At 42.8% G+C, this 19,693-nt stretch overlaps 1 protein-coding gene across 1 annotated transcript in view; it reads right to left on the minus strand.

Moving 5' to 3' along the window:
• The window catches only part of VPS53 (VPS53 subunit of GARP complex), a 236,879-nt gene that overhangs the window by 80,183 nt on the left and 137,003 nt on the right, over window positions 1-19,693 (minus strand). Inside the window, exons 11-13 of the mRNA XM_075589578.1 lie at window positions 16,134-16,275; window positions 2,180-2,281; window positions 351-445 (exon numbers count right to left, since the gene is read on the minus strand). Coding sequence (XP_075445693.1) covers window positions 351-445; window positions 2,180-2,281; window positions 16,134-16,275 — 339 coding nt within the window. The remainder of the gene's footprint in view (window positions 1-350; window positions 446-2,179; window positions 2,282-16,133; window positions 16,276-19,693) is intronic.

Consider the following 19,693-nt stretch of genomic DNA (forward strand, 5'->3'; position numbering starts at 1 on the left):
ACGCGATTTTTTGAAGCCGGGAATATTTGATTTTTCAGGGGCTGTCGCCTCATGTGTCAGCCCCTGAACCAATCAATGGCCTAGTCGCCCACGCCGCCGCCGCCGCGGGCACTATATGCGCTGCCTTAGACATATTTGTATTTACATTGTATACAGTTTAATAAGGTTTTTTTTTTAATGTGATTTTGATTACATCGGGCAGGGGGGGCCCGAGAAATTTCATGGATAAAAAGGGGGGCTCGGCATAAAAAGTTTGCTCACCCCTGGCTAAAGAATGAGCATTTGTGGCACACAGATACAGGTAGAAGGTTTAGCAACACACTTTAACAAGTGTTGAAAAGATTACTCACCTGTCTTGGGACTCTATATATACATAAAGATGAGGTTCAAAACATTTGGAAATGATGCCATGGAAGGGGTTCTCTGGTGCTTTGGGTTTCTTCGGCTGTAAATAGAAAACATTGGGTTTGGTTCATAAATATGTTCCAAAAAGTCTTTAGATCATGAAATAAAGACCTACTGTATATGTTCAGGTATAGCAAGTGTTACTGTCCCCAGCGCCGCGGACGAACAAGCAAAAGTCTGCAGTGCTTGGGACAGTGTCTGGCGCGGAATTGAAGAGGTTCAGTCTTGCTACATCTGTATCAAGGCAAAAGTGGTGTAATTCTGGGGTAAATATATAAATATTGTATATGTATGTATCAAAGAAAACATTTTGTCACAACTTGCTTACACTTCAGCTGTGTGGCACAAGCTACTGTAGGAATACTGGAGAACACTCCGTGAAACAGTCTTCTGCTAACAATTTGAGGAGGGGCCGATACTGTAAATCAGGGGGGCGCAAACTTTTTTCCCTGCGCCCCCCTGCCGGCTGTCCCCTCACTCCCGCGCCCCCCCCAACCCCAACTTACCCTCGCACCGGCGTAATGACGTCACGTTGCCATAGCAACGTGACGTCACATGACCTCGCAGCGTCATTTTGACGCCGCGTTGCCATGGCGACGCCGGGAGGAAGCCGCCGGTAAGTATGGTTTACAGAGGCCCTGCAGCTCCCCGGCACTTAATTTAAGTGCCTTCGGGAAGCGCGCGGGGCCTCTGTAAACCCCGCGCCCCCCGTCGGCAGTCTCACGCCCCCCCTGGGGGTCGCGCCCCACAGATTGCGCACCGCTGCTGTAAATCACCCTTGCAAACGCAAGCAACATGTTACTTTGCAAAGTCATTGCATATAAAATGAATGAAATGCAAAAATAAAAATAAAAAAGGGAGGTACAAAGCTGAAATCCAGATATTGTTTAATGAACTGCATCCTTGAGTCAATTTGTCAGATGTCCTTTCGCTTATGCCACTTTTGAGAAAACCCAATAACCCATGAGTCTGAAGGACAAGCACGCACTATGGCATTACTCCAACAACTTGGCATACTAATTTCCTGTTTGGACCAGCGTGAGCTTATGGAGAACTTCTGCTTTAACATACACACCCAGTTCACAGAAGTCAGTCCACTGTGATTACCAATTACAGAGGTGAATGTGTCCAGCAGATAAAGCAATATTCCCTATATAAACCTAGTCCCAGTGCATCACAAAACTAGAATGAATCGTTAAATCACTCCCAGGTTGGCATTACTGGTTCCCAGCAGCATCAATAAAGCAGACATGCTTTAAAGCTGCAGACCAAGCAATATCCTACGTGTTTTAAAAAAAAAAAAAAAAAAAAAAATTATTCTGTACTATGAGAAAATACTTGTAGCATTTTTTTTAAACAATTCTGAACGACATTTTTTATATATTATAATATAACAAGCATTTTTTTGGTTTCTACAGCAACAAAGTCAGATCCCCTTCTTCTTCTGAAACAGGCTCTAGCACACCCCTTTTTGGCCCTGCCCGCTCTCTAGCAGTGCACCAATTGTATCTAGTGACTGCCTGGTCACGTGATCTTCCCCACAGAACATTGCCTCTTTGGTCCTCTTCTGCTGCACTGACAGCCATTTAGTGAACCCACGGCAACTTAGCTAATTACTTATTGTGTGGATTGTATTGATGCACATATTAAGGGGGAAGAAAAATAAAATGTAAAAATAAAATGGCAGCTTGGACTGCTGCTTTAAGCAGGACAACTGCTAAATGGCAAGAGAGGAAGAAATAGAGGTATTTTATTTAACAGCCTCAAAACTCACTTTGTCCAGGTCACCGTCTCTATCCAGGCCAGACTCCTCCGTCATACTGTCATCCTCCAGAAAGGGGTTGGTTGAAACGGATGGCTGTGGTTCTGGCTTTTTCTAAGAAATAAAAACACACGACAGATGAACCAAACTCAATAAATGTTCTGAAATACCCTGTAACTTCTCTTATTGACGATCCCCAAGAGGCAATTTAGTATCAAAGTTGCCTCAATACATAGACCCCGTAAAATCAGTAGCAAAGAAGTTCTAAGGCCACTCTAACTAAAAGGGAAGTAATGTGGTGGAAGCCCTACATTCCGTCTGGAGCAAATTGGTAACAAACATGAGACACTGCAATGGGCACTTTATTTGCACCCTCTTATACCAATCTTTTTATTGGTCTCTGGGAATCGATACACATTTTCGGTGGCACCAATAAATATCGGGTTCACATTATTTTTTATCGTCGCTACATCGACGATCTTAATCTTATTTGGCAGGGAGATACCCAGAACTTACTGTCATTAATAGACAGTCTTAACATTAATTACAATCTAGTTTACATACTTGCATCACTGACACCATATCAATTATTTTGATCTTTTGTTGTACATTGACGAGGATTGCCATATTCAAACCGACAATTCGTAAACCAAACTCCCACAACACCTTACTCAAAGCCAAAAGTGGTCATCCTAAACCACTCTTAAAAGGTATCCCCAAGGATCGATTCTTAATACTGAGACACATTTTCTCAGACAAGGAGTCCTTTTTGGAACAGACAAAGGACCTTGGATTAAGATTTATATCCAGGGGATACAATGAACATATCATTCAGCAGGCATATAAACTGGCCTATTACACAAATAGATCGAATCTCTTACAATCAGAACACAAACATGTAGATCATAGTAATTACAAAACAAATATCCTGCAGTATGATGCTCTACATGCAAGACTCAATCAGTATCAATGCCGACAATTGTCAAAAAAAGATTACAGGACTGATATGGAATATGACTATAGACATCCAATCAAAGAAAGCAATGCTAGCATTGGGGGCCCCAGTCCTGAATCCCACCTTCTAATCATTAAAAACTATAATGCCCTAAAAAAAAAAAAAGTACAATGCAGTACGCCTGTCTCTCTTGTGCTTTATCAGTTCATCACATAAAGGACGCAAGAAATATTTTTATGAGAAATCTCTATGTGGTTTTTTTTTTTTAATCTCAAAGCTTCTATCATGTTTGAGGTCAACGAAATTCTTCTGAATTAAGTTATTTAATTAAGCCTGTGTTTTGTATTATTAGGCTTACCTTATATTTTGATGAAGATTAAACCTGAACTTATTTTATTTACAATTAATAATATTAGCAGATTGGCATCTTCAGAAAATAGCTGCTTTCTAATAGTAAAAGAAAGGGGGCTATGTACCAAGACAATTTTGGAGAAAATGTCATGCACATCAGCATCATTTTCATATTGTGCCTCAATGTACCACAAACTTTCCTTCAATGATTGGCCCATGTACATTAGTTTGCAATAAGCACAGTATTAAAAGAGGGAGTTTGGGAAAAGGTAAATAATGCACATTACGTAATGAGGAGCATCACATTTTGAGTAAAAATCTCTACCAGGCTTCAGTTGGTATTTTATTTTGGGGCGCAGGGACTCAAGGACCCATCTCTCCTATTTACCGGAGTAATTACCGGGTTTAAAGTAAGTTTCTCCAGTGGAAACAAAATGGCTGGCAAATCGAGCCAACAGGAAGCGGCTTCCTATTGGACATCCATTTAAATACTCTTTAAAGAACAGTAAATATTTTCCCAGTAACCAGCACCAGTGAATATCTCCAGAACCATGGATCCCCAGAGAAGAAAATAGTGCGGTTCAGCTCTGGAGGAGGTCTCTGTTCAAATCGTGTGTAGGTGTATGTGTGTGTATGAGTGTGTGTATGTATGTGTATATCTGTATATGTTTATGTGCAGGGATCGTCAAATGCACTCGCCCGCACGCCACAGGCGAGTGCATTTTGGCTGCTGTCGAGTGCTTACCTGCGGCGGGGTGCGGTGATCTCCGTTTTCCTCTGCATATTGTACTCTTACCTCTGCAGGTCCTGAAAAAATGGCCGCGCGACAGCAAATGACGCCACGTTGCCATGGCAATGGGATATTACGCTACATATATACATACATATATATACACACATATATATATATATATCAAATAAAAAGATCACTTGTGAGCACATTCACATGTCTTAATACAGCATTGCTCAAACTGGGGGGGCGGGAGATTTTTATGGGAGGCGCGGGCGGTTGCAGAGGTCCCGCGTTCTTCCCCCAGGCATAACATTAAATGCTGGGGGATCGCCTGAGGCCCCTGCCACACTCCACTTACCGTGATTCAGTCGGCTCCAGGACACGTGACCATGGCAACACGGCAAATGATGCCCGGGTCACACAACCCCAAGACGTAATTTGACGCCACGTGAGGTAAGGAGGGGGGGGGGGACTAAGGAGGAAAGCCAGCAGGGGGACGCAGCAAAAAAAGTTTGCGCGCCCCTGTCTTAGACAGGTCTGCTACCCAGCCTTTCACCATTATCGCCCAGCATACAGTGTTTCCACTGCTGCATGGGATTCTGGGAAATTACATGCAAATGATATATGAACATTTGCATAATGATATATGCTAAATATATATATAAAAGTTAAGTATGTTATAGGGTATTACTGCTTTAACTCTTTGATTGCTAGATGTGCCACAGCCCCACATATCGTGATCTTGGCATCACTGGTGATGGGAATGGAAGAGCAGTCCTCTGCTTTTGTTCCCGCCTTCTAGATGGTGTTCAGCGCTCCATTGAACTCATCTCACCGTAGACAAGCCTACAATGAAGCCACTACAGTACATCATGGGTCCCCTGGAGTGCCAGACCCCATGAAGTGGTAGATGCTGTGTCATGGGGCACTGAAAGGGTTAACATATTGGTAAATGCTGTCAACCAGAAATACAGCTACTGATAATGGAGGATGTGAGATGCAGATATAAGCCCGAATAATTAGATGGGATTGATAATGTCCCGACATATTTTTGATTCTGATTTTAGCTGCCAGCGAAGCCTGAAACGTATTTTAACAAATAATATTATACTGTATGCACCAAACTATTATCAGAGAGCATAAAATGGTTTACTGTTCACAAACATATTTTGCAAAAGTGTATTGAAATTGCACCTTTAAGCAGTATGAAGGATATTAAAGGATTTTTCGATCAATAAACTACTTAGTTTGTTGGTGTACAGCAATGGTCATTAATCCCTTTATCACTAAATAAATACGGAATTCCCTATTAAAGCTATGTATAAAAGTTATGTTCGGGCAAAACGGATTGTAGTAAATCCCTAGATTAATCTAGCCGAGCAAGAAAATACTTGAATAATAATAGTAATTACTTGGTTTTTTAGTTAAACCCTTTGGCCAAAGCGTCGTAAGCCTGCATACCAAACGTCAAGGTAAACCAAAAATGCAGGTCCTAACACTAAAACTGTTAACACCTTTTTAACTTGGAAGGTTCTGACAATTTTCTGAATGGACAAGACTCACTGCAGTTGCTTCCCCTCATACAGAGGTAAAAGGAAGGGTTCACAGTTTTAGTGTTAGGACCTGCATTTTCGGTTTACCTTGACGTTTGGTATGCAGGCTTACGACGCTTTGGTCAAAGGGTTTAACTAAAAAAAACAAGTAATTACTATTATTCAAGTATTTAAACTTTATACTCATTACCATATATGTTTTGTCAATTTGATGTAGCATTGGGCACCACTGTCTTCTGTTGTATACATTTGCCACGCTCAGTATCACTCATTTTGGCATAAATATATATTCATGTGTGGTGGATGTAGGAGTTTGAGCTACCTGGGAATATGTGTCTAGCAAGAAAATAGCACTTTTTTTTTTTTAGATAACATCGACATTTCATCCTGAAATTTATTTATTCTACTATAAAATATTGCTTTGCTCTTTTAATGTCAGACGAATATACTGACATTTTCTTTTGTTAAACAAGAGCTTCATTTATAAAAATGGAAGGGAATCTTTTGTAATGCATCCGATGTTTGAAAATGCTCTGGCTTATGTGCATATCCTTTAACGATGTGTCTGCCTTGTTCTGACCCTTCCTAATGTCCTTATTTGAACTACAGTATACAGAGAATAGTAATGAAACACAGTGCATTCTGTAAATTAAAAGCATACTTTTGTGGTGTGTTAGTAAAATGCCAACATTCAGACCATGTTCAAAGAGTTACCATTAAAGGAAAAATAATGGTCCTCCGCAGCATGATCAATTTATTCTTAGGCTGGGGCTATGGTGCCTTCTCCCGCGCGGAGGTGTGCGCGGCCGTGACGTCACCCGCGTGAAGCGGGTACGTTTTGTGGACAGTGGAGACGCGCCGTTCCGCACCGTGGGGAGTGTGCCTAGGGGCGTCACAGAGCTTGTTCGTCCTCATTGGGCGAACCGCTCACGTGACCGGCCTGTCGCGCCGAGAAATCAGTTTCAACTGATTTCTTACGCAACGTGCGCCCCCTGCTTCTGCCTGCACGCCGCATGGATGCGATCACTGCCTTAAGCCAATCAGATCGCTCAGCGTGCGGACGCCTCCGCAGTCTGCGGCACTATGGCCCCAGCCTTACTTTCCTTGACTACGCAAGTACGTTTTTGTATTTTTCTATGCTAAACCGGGCTTGCTTGGTTCACGTGTTTGATCACTTACATTCACTAGCAGCACCAATATTTACATCACCATAATTACCAAGTTCCAGAAATCAAACAATTGAGGTTTGGGGTTTGTTACAATTAAGTCCCATGCTCACAAGTAACAATTATTTACGATGATTTCATTTAAGTGTATGCGAACAAGGACACTGCAAATCAGTTGTAAGCTGCAGTCGTGCATTTCAATGTTGTATGTGAAGAGGAACAGTAATAATTTCAGTTACAGTATAAGTAATGCACTGCAGACTCAGCAACTTCTCAGGTACGGTGCTACAGGGTATATATCGTAAATGAGTACCTGCTTGTGTAATATTTTTGAATATGGGGAGAGAAGTATATCAATAGACACCATTGTGTTTTAGGTTACCTAAAATGAGGGGTTCCCTGAAGCCGATCCTCAACCACCCCACACCTACAGGGAACCTACTGGCCCCCAAAATACTTGTCGTTTGTATGCCAATTTTTGACAAAAAAAAAAAAATGACAAATACAGCCACAAGTCGCCAATAGAGTTGCATCTGCCAAGGACGCTGACACTTTCTATTAGCCACTAAAGTGCAAAAATCTCAGGAACCCCGGAGGTCAGGAAGAGCCAGTTTATATAATGCAGAACATTTTGTGTACAAAAGCAAAGAAACAGCAGCTCAGATTGCTGCTTCAAATTGTTTTATGGTAATGCGTCATCATTTCTATTGCCAACCCATCTTAAATTGGACCTCACAAAAATGCTGTTCCTGACCTTGGTTAAAAACCATTCTATTAGTAGCTGGTGATCTTGGTCTTCCAACAATGAAATATTTTCTGAACATTGACACAAAAGGCCAAACAGATTTACTTTCTGCTGTGGGCGTTTCAATAACTTTTCTTGTGTATTCGTCTCTCACATTTACCTTTACTTTTTTTTATTGTGTAACACTATGTGGCAAGGTTGCTACATTTAAGTCTTTATAATACGAGACACTGAAATCTAGTATGAAAGTGTGACGTGAATGAGTTAATCGCTGACCTTCAAAATTGCTAAACACAATATTGTCTGCATAGTTTGCATTCAGCCTCGTCATCCAGCATCCCTTTCTTAGGAAAATGCCACGGTTTACAATAATCGTCACTAAATGTACACTTGCATTTCGGCATAAGTATCAATTAAAAAGGTAAACAATGTTTGTGGCCAAAACAAAGCAAAATATTAACAGACAACACAGCCGAACTTTAACACTAATCTATTTGTACTGATGAGAGTGATGAATGATTTGCAAATGCTTCGAGCTGAATGGTATCTCCTGATAGACAAGTGGAGCGCAAACTGGGGGGCGCGGCGGTTACAGAGGCCCCACGCTCATCAGCACGAGGCCTCTGTAAACTCACTTACCAGGCTTCGGTTCACACGTTTCCATGGTGACGGGCGTCAAATGATGTGACGTCATATGACCCGCGGCGTCATTTGAATTCCGTTGCCATAGCAACGTGGGGTCACGTGACATCATTTGACGCCATATTAAAGGTAAGGGGAGCGTGACCCAGGGGGAAAGTAGACAGCTAGTTTCTTTGTTTTTTATCATCTCTCTCTACTCTCGGCAGGGCGGGGAAAGACACGCATTTAACTAAAACGTAGCAGTGGGAGAAGAACTAATGCCTATTACGGGTGGGGGGGGGGTGGTCAGGGTAGTAAGAGATGACCAGGCAGTGTCCTAACTTTATTATTTTAATAATTTAGTAAGACAACATCTATTGGAAAAGGTAACTATTGCACTCAAGTAGAAATCTATTGCGTTTTTATGACTAATTTCATTACAGTAATTTTAAGTTCAGGCTTTTCACATCAAGTGATAAAGAATTAAAGTGCGCACCTAAACAACCACAGGTGATATCAAGTGATATGGTGCAAAAAAAAATATATTGCACAAACCCTAAAATTAAACTAAATAGTTAAAACCACATATTGATACCACAGTGTGACAAAATAATTAAAGTCATATACAACCGTGACAAGTGGCTAGTGATGGCGTCTGCAGCCGTTAATGAGGGGGTGGCTCAGCACCCCCTAGACACTGGAGAAATGGAAACAAAAGAAACAGCGCAAGACGCAAATGGTGAAGTATATCAAAGTGTTAATACATAAAAATTAGGGATAAGTAATCTGCGTACATCAAGAAATTAAAACATAAGCATTGAGTGTGCAGAGCACACAGGTTACCAATCGACAAGTGTTGTGCTGGATCCAGGAACAAGTCCCTCTGGTAAATTTCTCGTATGGTGTCTGTAAGGTTCCTCCTCTACATATGTAGTCAGACGTGATGAACCCGTCTCTGTGGAAAACCTCCCTCGGTCAGGTGGTCTCAGGAGGATCGAGAGTTCGTAATCCAAGGCTTGCACAGCAACAGTCCTGGGTATATACGGTGAAGGAGACACCCCAACACTCTAAGTGTGCTCTGAAACCAGCACAGCAGCAGCCGGGAGCGGTCACTTCTACAGCGGTATCTCGGCTTGTAGTATAGTCACTCCTTCACAGTGCGTCGCGCTGTTACGTCACAGGGGCGGTCTAAGCAGCCCGATATACAGGACTAAAAACAGCTTGTGAAGAGCTGATATTGGCAGAGGATAATTAATGCACCCTAATAAGCATTGGAAAAACATTTATCCTACGCGTTTCGTATTATCACACTACTTCATCAGGGAATAAAAATATAATTTCCCAGAGGCACTAAATACCCCTTCAAGCTTTACCTATTGGTAAAGGCAGCAAAATCTATAATATATGTATAGATGTATATATGCATAGAAAGTACTGTATTCCTAAGGTGTCATTCTTCTAGCTGCAAGATAGTTAATACAATTATTCTAGAGATGGTTTAATTAAATCCTGCATAACCGTTAGAAGTGCCAAAATACACATACAGTATGTAGCAATTGGAAAATAGTAAAGACAATCGAAGACAATCGTGTATAAAGATTAAACAAATATAGACATCAAATCTGAACTATAAAAACCACAAAAGCAAATATCACGGCATATAGCATACATGTTGCTTTTGTTAAGGGTAGTTATATTTTCATGACTAATTGAGGAAGGAATTCAGCATTGAGTCCAAATTTACAATGGCAAGGGTTGAATTATGAAGATTTTTGTTAAAAATAATAATATCCATTTGTACAGTAAGTTCCCATAACAACTGTCACGGTAGCTAGTGATAAGTTATAATAATACACACCAAAATATCTGGGTTGAATTGAACACGACTTAGATATAATAAATATAGTTTATTCCTTAAAGAAGGTGAACACACAAGATATACAAGTAACAGGCAAAATATAGACACTTACTTAACGGTTGGACAAGAAAGCAATCAGGATACAGGATTGGCAATTCCCTCCACAATACAGGTTCAGATGAAGACATCACGAAAAGACACGAAGACAACTGAGTATAGGATTGACACTGGTTTATATGTAATTCCAGTTCTATACCTTATCATTGAGTGCAGGTCATTGGAGAACAATTACCTGCACCCAATCTCTCCTTGCCACCTCACCTGATGGGCACCGTAATACCTGCCCACTGGGTGGATATTATTCTAATCAGGGGCTTATTTCCCTAGCCCCCCGCCCACAAGCCTGGCGTCTTAAAGTCTGGCTTGGCCAGGAAACCCTTTGTCCCAAGGTGTGAATTACCACACTTAACATCAAGTACCCATGTCCTGCTTTCCTGTGGGCTTGCATACACAAGCAGGGTGGGGGAGTCTTTGATCAGGGGTTTATGATAGACCACTTGTCTCCCATCCTGAGCATTACCATACCATATGGGCTCTGAGTTTTTATACCAGACCCAAAATACAATCTATTCTTTAATACCTTCACATATTAAAATAATCCGTTCTGCTGGCCCAAGCAGGCTGAAATTTGCCAGTCCCTCATGCCGGAGGTGACTTTCCATGGTGGCCAAGTTTCATCTCTCTGCGACCCCCAGAACCGGAGATACAAAAAACAAGTTAAAATCCCCCATTAACTTTAATGCAGGATTCTCCGCCATAGCTAAAATAAATCTCTGCTTTTCACTCTTTCCCATTGAAATCAACGGGCTCGCCGCTATAGGCTTTCAATGGAGCAACTCCACCGTTGAAGTCAATGGGCTTCGCCGCTATAGTCTTTCAATGGGGCTACTCCGTCATTGAAGTCTATGGGCTCCACCGCTACAGACTTTCAATGGAACAACTCCGCCATTGAAGTCTATAGGAACACCACAATTATTTACATTGGCCGATACTCCGTCTGGTTGTTCAGAGAGGGCTGGAAATGGCCATGCAGTCATGCCGGAACAGTGACTACATGCGACCCAAATCCCAGCCCTCTGGTCCTCACAGAACCGGAGATATGGGCTTAAACATTTTACCCTTTTTGGACTTAGTCGTTTTAACGCCACGCGGCTTTTTCCCCCATTGGAATCAATGGCCGGCACCGCCATAGGAAATTAATGCAGGCAATGCTCTGCCATTAGAGTCAATGGCACGACCCTGTGGCGGCCGCGACCCTTTACGGGGGTCCCTCATTCTCGGACCTGATGGTGGTCGTGTGTGGGGGTTCCTAGGGTCTAGGGGCAAAAAGAACTTTATTTCTGGGTGCCCTAGAACCTAAGTTTCCCACGCCAATTGTAGTTGAACTTGAACGCAGTGTGATCAAAGCTCTCTTTAAGAAAATGTTTCCGCTCTTGCGGTCTGCGGTTTGGATGGCTGCCAACCCGTTCCTGGAGGTCGGCGTCGAGGAATCCCCATTGAAATGGATGGCTCCATTGACCTACAATGGGGAACCGCCGCTCCTCCTCTCGGGCGCCACCTGCAGGTCTTCTACCAAAACAGGCCCAAATCGCCGGAATCTCCATAAGGTTGCATTGGGCTGCAATGGCGACTTATGGAGAGCTGCAAAATGGAGCCTGAAAAGGCGGGAAAAGGGAACAAAGGGCTATAAACACTGAACTAACATTACCCCTTCCCTCCCGCATCAATCCCAGTGTATGTGTTGGTGCAAACACTGGAAGGGGAACAATACACATTTACAGGGGAACATACATTTGGGTACTGAAGCAGGGTAAAAACACAGTACTGGACCGCAGTCCAGTTAACCCCATGCTTCCCAAGTAAGAGCAGGGGGTGGCCAAATGGGGTGTAACCCCTTTAATGCTGGGCCAAACCCCCTCTCCCATGACAACAACCTTTATACATCAACATTTCTATATAGAAGATTTGTTTCTCTCATATGCAAGCAGTAAAAAAGGTGATTTCTAACAAGTAAAAATAAGAAATACATTATTGTGCCAACTAATTAGAATGTACAACTTTAAAAATAATTTTCTGTACAACTGAAAAGATTTCGTAAAAATTAGATCAGATGTGCGGTCTTTCATATTGGGTTACATGTCTACTATTCTGCTTTTGGATTTCAAGTAGCAAAAAATATTACTTTTCCAATGGTTGGAAAAATTAATAGTGTAGTTTCTTTCCATGCAGAAGTTTCCAAGTGCACTTCCCAGTAATACATCTATGTGATTAGTGCAGTAAGCATTCTGACATCCTCGGACAGGGGTGGCCAACTCCAGTCCTGAAGAGTCACCAACAGGTCAGGTTTTCAGGATATCCGTGCTTCAGCACAGGTGGCTCAATCAGTGGCTCAGTCATTGACCGACACCTGTTCTAGAGTATAGGTTTGGCACACGTTTTAATCCCTCGGAAGGCATTGTCTGTTTTAGGTTTGGACTATATTTCTGTTTTGACGGTATTAAAAGATCTTGTTTATCAAAAATAAAGGAGCAGATTTGACCACGAGTTGTGAGGCCTGTACGATTACAAATAATTTGTGATATCAGGCATAAAACTATAATCTTTTGGTGCTTCAACTTTGCTTCAAAATGTATTTTAGCACTGAAGGAGTGAACGATGATGTACCCGAGATACCTCTTTTTTACCGTAAATCAAGATTTGGACATCAAGCACCAAAAATTATTTTGTAAATTGCATGGTGCAAAAAATTCTATGTACAATGTACAATGCTGTGTAAGAGAAATTAATTTTGCTAATATTCTAAGTGCCACATCCTGCTAAAGCTGAGCTCAGACAGAAGGCCATGCGGCGTACGCATGTCCGTCGCAAATTTGGGTTGTGAGGTGGGAGTTTTCAAACTGAAAACTCCACCGGCGGCAAAGTGCAGCATTGTCGCTGCGACATTTTGCCGGCACAACCAAAAATTGGAATTTGGGGCTACAGTCGCGTGACGCGAGCTTGTTCAGCCAATAGAGGCGAACCAGCTCGGTGACGCGTTCGTTACACGCCCCCAAACGCCACGATCTGGCTCCTGCTGTTTGAGCACATATCGCTGGGCTGCAGGAGCACGCAGCGGGGGCGCGAACGCTAGCAAGCTGCCGTAGCAGCCAGGCTGAGCGAGCCCTTGGTTTCAAACACTTCATCATCATGTCTTAGAACGTAGTTCTCATGGAACTCTCTGGTTGAAAACATTGTGATGCATCCAGTGAACCTGTAGCCACATGTCACAAAACAGCTTTGTACAACATTCCATTCAAAGACATTTATACATTTGCAATTGGTATATATGGTTAATAGAATAATTTAGTTCCCATGTTTCACATCATTATATATTTGATACATGAAAATTGGTAATGTATGTAAGGATTTAACACTAGAGTCTATTACCAAAGAGATCAGAATGAGTTAACTACTAGGGACTCGTTAATTAGCCTCCTCCTATCGTATGGTAGGGTATTTAAGGAAGAAGTGGATTAGTCTTCATTACCACTCCTGCCCTGACGAAGCGTAGCTGTCTACGCGAAACGGACCGTCGGTTTTAGATGACGTCATCCTTCTGACGTCGGTGGTGGCGACCCGCGGTGTTAGGAGCTCCAGTATACCGAGGTGATTGACTTACACCCGGCTGTACTGGTAGTATCATGCGCTGGCACATATATATCCTTTCTCTTCTGCCCATATCTACTTACCTGACATATTAGGCAATGCACACATGGCAATGTTACATAAATATGGCTCATTGATTTGACACATGCTGTGATATCAGATGGACTGAATTTGAACCCATGAAACAGGTTATTTTAAGTGTTTAAATGCTATGTGTATACACCAGCAGTACTATTTCTCCCCTTGCAGGGTTACTGAACACACTACCCATGTACATACATTGTATCATTCTGTGTTTGTTGCAAACTTATATGCTAACAGTATTTTGAGCAGCCTGGGTTATGTTACTACACACATGAGTTGCTACACTATGTCAGTACTCCCACTTATTTGTAGGTAGATACTTGACATACTATCAATGTGAATAAATAGAACCAGCGTTTATACAGTTTACTATTAGGAGCTCCAAACTAGGAATCTCTGTGGATATATTTCATGTTTGACACCATTTATATATATATACTCTGAGACATACTCTCTCTTGTATATGAGAGTTTCCATGGTGGGCTTTGGAGGAGGCTTTTTTCCTCTACTCCGTGTCACCACCACCTAATTTTAAATAAACCTGTCCCTACATTCCCTGCTTTTGTCCCCTAATATGTCTTAAACAAAGCTTTTTTGTTTTGCGTCGTTTGGCACAATAGGCTACTAGCCTGGGACTATATTTCAGTCCCACCTATTGTTTGTCCTCAGAGTGCAATTGTGGGTTTCTTGTCCAACCAGGATCTTTACCCTGACTGGATTTCTATGTCTATATTTGATACATGTAAGCATCATAAAATGAAATTATATGGAAGTGTGCACTCTCTATATTAGGCCACGGGCAGGGTGAGCGCGACGGCGTGAGCAACAGCGCGCGCCATGCGGTCAAAATGCCTTAGAGCAATGATCGCGGCCACACACCGCATGTGCACGCGCATGCACCAGAGCAATTGTGCGCACAGCGCGCAAAGAATCAAATACATTTGATTCTGTGGCCAAAAGAGGGCAAATCAGCTCCATGACATCACAGCTATGCCTCCGGCACGCCTCCCCGTCGCCTCTACGCAGGCCACAAATCGCTGCAGCTAAAAGGCGCGTGTGATGTCATGCGCATGGTCGCGAGATCACCCTGGCCGCGGCCTTATGGAGAAAGGGGAGGGTGAGGGGGGGGGGGGAGTACAGGGGGGGGAGTAGAGGGGGGAGGAGAGAGAGGGTGGGGGAGAGAGAGGGTGGGGGAGAGAGGGTGGGGGAGGGAGAGGGTGGGGGAGGGAAGGTAGAGGGTGGGAGAGGGTGGGGGAGGGAGAGGGTGGGGGAGGAGAGGGGGGGAGGAAGGGAGAGGGGGGAGGAAGGGAGAGGGAGGAAGGGAAGGAGAGGGGGAGGGAGGGGGGAAAGAGGGGGAGGGAGGGCGGAAGGAGAGGGGGAGGGAGGGGAGAAGGAGAGGGGGGAGGGAGGGGGGAAGGGAGAGAGGGAGGGGGTAAGGGAGAGCGGGAGAATGGAGAGGGGGAGAAGGGAGAGGGGGAGGGAGATATATATATATATATATATATATTGTATACACTAAACATGAAGCTTCGGTTACAAACTCTCCACAGACATATCATGGCATGACGTATTATGTGCTAGTATGACATACTATATGAACATATGTAGTTTACAGTTACAGCAGCAGATCTGGTTCTGGAGAAGTGTACTTTTGTACCCTTGTTGCTTCCAGGAATACAATGCACAAGCCACGGGTCACTAAATTAATATAAGAGGGCTTTGCAATGTGTTGAATGATCTGTCAAGGTTAAATACTTTAGGAGCTGGACAGCAATACCTGCAAGTCATAAACAGAGAAATCGCTTATGATCAGGGCTGTCAACCAGGGGGGGAGGTGGAACGGGACATTTGGTTGCGGTTGTCTTGTTGCAACCAAGTCCCTGCCAGCGTTTGGTCACAGAGGGACCGTCCCGTCCCCCCCGCCACGCCGATGGTCACTTGGTTGTGGTGAAATGGCCGCGACCAACTGTCCTAGACCGGCCAACCAACATCATCTGCACTTGCACTTCTGTAGTTGTTTTTCCAGTGGTACCTGTGAAACACCACCACTCATTCAACCAATCACACAGAGGACCATCTCAACAAACAATGCAGGTAAGTGTTGGCATCCTGGGACCCGTTCATTCTATCAGCAGGCCTGCTTATGACACATACTATTGGGTCATACAGTAACTGGCCCCAAATCAGTGTCTTACCACAGCTGTGTCACTCAGGGTACTGCCTGTGAAGCGCTTAGCCAGTAGTCCCTCAAAATTTGTTGTTCTCTGTATAGCAAACAGTAGCAGCTTCACCTCAATCTCTTTTGCTCTGGTGCGCATAATCTTAGCAAGGTCATTCCTGAAATAAAGTAGGGGAAAACCCAGACACATGAACAGTTAACTAAATACTGATGCATGAGTACATCACATCTGCAAAGAACATTTTGAATCACCACAAAAAAATAATTTATTAAATAACATTAAACCATCATTAACCCATTCACTGCTAGAAGGGCCAGCAACACATCTGGCAGGAGAGGGTAAACAAGTAATTTCAGGAATGTGTGAAAGTGAGGGGCCTCAAGTGTTTTTCTCATTAGGAATGATGACAGATGAGATAATGTACAATTCAAAAATCATTGTTTTTCTTTCCATATGTAAAGCATGATTATACAGTCTTGCCTTACTGAACAGAATGTACTTCATGTCACTGCTATAAAGATAGGATGCCTTTCTCCCGTAAGTGTCAAAACAAGATTTTCCTGTTTATAGACCTATTATGTGTGCCTTGGGGATGATAATATCTTTTTTCTTCTTCTTCCCCAAAGAAACTTCTGATACATTTTTGCATTGGACAGTACAAGATACGGCATGTGATGGATATGAAAATAGTTTTAAAAAAATGACACCAAGTGTCATTCAAAATAGTAATGATGGTGACTACTTTCCCACGTTAGTCTTTTTTTCTTATTGTGAGTACTGGGCAAAAAACAGTGTTTGTGGAAAGGTGAGGAGTTCAGGGTAGAACACGTGATTGGGTTTCCAGCCAGAACATGTACTAAGAGAATAAAGCTTTGGCAGCACCCAAAGTTCTCATTAAGGAGAGAAAACAATGGTAGGTATAAAGGGCATTATAAAAAGTCTGGTACTGTGGATACTTTTTATCTCAAGGGGGATGTTTTTTCCTGGAGTCAACTCAGTTCAGAGAGTTCCACTAATTTACTGGAGAAAATAGCTGGGCAGCTCAAAGTCTTTCACTTTGTAATCCTTTCACTACAGGAAGGAACTTTCACTGATGTAAACGGGACGTGCATACTGTATGTTATTTCCAATTTGCGAACAAGAAATGTGTTCCTTCTTGTACTGTATGTTCCCGCAGGAAGACATTTTGACAGTGCATCTAGATTGAACTATAGAAAGAAAAGAATTCCCTTGTGGCTGCACTAAAAAAAAAAACAGCAGAATAAAAATGTTACTTTATTAAATAAACAGATTCAAAATAAGGCAAAGAAACAAACTTAAAAACTATTAAAAATGAACAGAGGTAGGTGTGTGCTTGAACGTAGTGCAATAGGTAGGCAATTACAGCCAAGACTGGCACAAATAGTATCATAAACTTTAATAAGTAGGACATACCTGAATTGCCAATTAGAGTGTTTGTCTGATAGATCAGACAAGGAATAGCAGGGCAAAGGTAGAATACTGGTAGAGCCTAAGTGGGGAAAGTTTCCTATAGCAGGGGTGCGCATGGGGGGAGGGGGGGCTGGGCAGTTATAGAGGCCCCGAGCTTCCCCGAAAACATTTAAATTAAATGCCGGGGATCACGTGAAGCGTCTGTAACTTTACTTACCTTAACTTTCCAGCAACGCGGCGGCATTTGACACCTGGAGCCAAGCGGCGGGGGGGGGGGGAGGAGGGGGTTGGAAGAGGAGAGACGATGTGTGATCCGGGGATGAGAGCAGACAGGGGGGCGCAGGAAGAAGAGTTTGCGTACCCCTGCCCTATAGTATGCAACAAGCAATCAAGTGGCAGGCTGTAAGGTAACTTACACTATAAAATAGTATATGCGTAGACCTAGTAAAGGTACTTGAAATTGACCTAAGTGTAATGGACAGCTGGTAACTATTTAGTGAAATGGGTGAAAAAATCCCTTTAACTGTAGCTACAGTATCACTGACAGCTGGGATGAGAATGCTTACAGTATCTATGAGCATATTGAGACACAGTTAATGAGCTGTGTCAGAAGCGTACTTGGATACTACCTCTCTTAGATCCCAGAAATAACTAAATAGTATGCATCATTATTGTATCCATCATGAGACCCGTCCCACCCTCCGTGGTCAGAGCGTGGTGCTGCCCATGAATGCAGTCTCCCTAAATGCTCTGACGTGCAACAACCTGCACACGCCCCGCTGAAGCGGGCGTCACGTGGAAGTGACGTCACACGCACGTTTCACCTATTCGGCTTTGAGTGTAATGCAAACATTCTGGATTCACCCAACCTCACTCTGAGTCAGTAAACAGTCTTACGGATGTAATTAAAAAAGGTTTTTTACTTAGCTTCGTTTGGGTTTTCAGTTACAGCTTGCACAGCAAAATAGCATACAACAGGAAAGAACTCCAAACACCCGAGGAAGCCATATCAGTTTAGATTGATACCGAGAGAGCAATCGGAATTCTTGGCCAGGCACCTGCACGGTCCATGGAGAGCTCTGGCACCAACCTATGTTCTTATTTATAGAATATATTTTAGGCTTCCTCCAATCAGTGCTGAGTGTTGCAGCAAGAAATGCATAATTAAGAAAGTTGATGTGCCACACTTCCTTTGTAGTAAACAACTCTATATATTGTAGCAAACACTTGGAAGAGAAAGAGCTCTACTCACCCAAAGCACACAATATGGCATATTTTGTGAGTGTGTTGTTTTCTAATATATCGAGGGACCCCCGGTGAAACCGAACAGGTGAAACCAAATAGGTGAAACGTACGTCGGGTACGTCTGACATCACTTCCATCTGATGTCGGCTTTGGAGGGGCTGTTGCGAGTCAGAGCTTTTAGGGAGTCTGCATTTATGGGCAGCACCACGCTCTGGCCACGGAAGGAGGGACATGTCTCATGGTGATTACAATGATGAAACATACTATTTAGTTATTTCTGGGATCTAAGAGAGATAGTATCAAAGTACTCGCTTCTGACACAGCTCATTAACAGTGCCTCAATATGCTCGTAGACCAGCATTCTCAGCCCAGCTGGCAGTGATAGCTACATTTAAAAGGATTTTTCACACATATCACTAAATAAATAGCTACCAGCTGACCATTACGTTTAGATAGGTCAATTTCACGTACCTTTACTAGGTCTACGCATATACTATTTTATAGTGGAAGTTACCTTACAGCCTTCCACTTTTTTGCTTGTTGCATACTATGGGGAACTTTCCCTTCTCCTCTCTGTCTACCTAACTTAATACCTTCACCATCTAATCGCTCAAATTAACCGTTGGAAGGCTAATCCTACTGATTAGTTAGGTGGCTCATCTGATTAGATACACTTCAGATATACCAGTATTCCACCGTTGCCCTGCTATCCCTGGTTTGATTCAGCAGACCAACCCTCTAATTGGCAATTACGGTATATCCTAATTATTAAGGTTTATGATACTATTATGCCAGTCTTGGCTGTAATTGCCTACCTTTTGCACTACCTTCAAGCACACACCTACCTCTGTTCATTTTTAAACGTTTTTAAGTTTGTTTCTTCACCTTACTTGGAATCT

Source organism: Ascaphus truei, chromosome 3 (assembly GCF_040206685.1).
Source record: "Ascaphus truei isolate aAscTru1 chromosome 3, aAscTru1.hap1, whole genome shotgun sequence".
NCBI classification, from domain to species: Eukaryota; Metazoa; Chordata; class Amphibia; order Anura; family Ascaphidae; genus Ascaphus; species Ascaphus truei.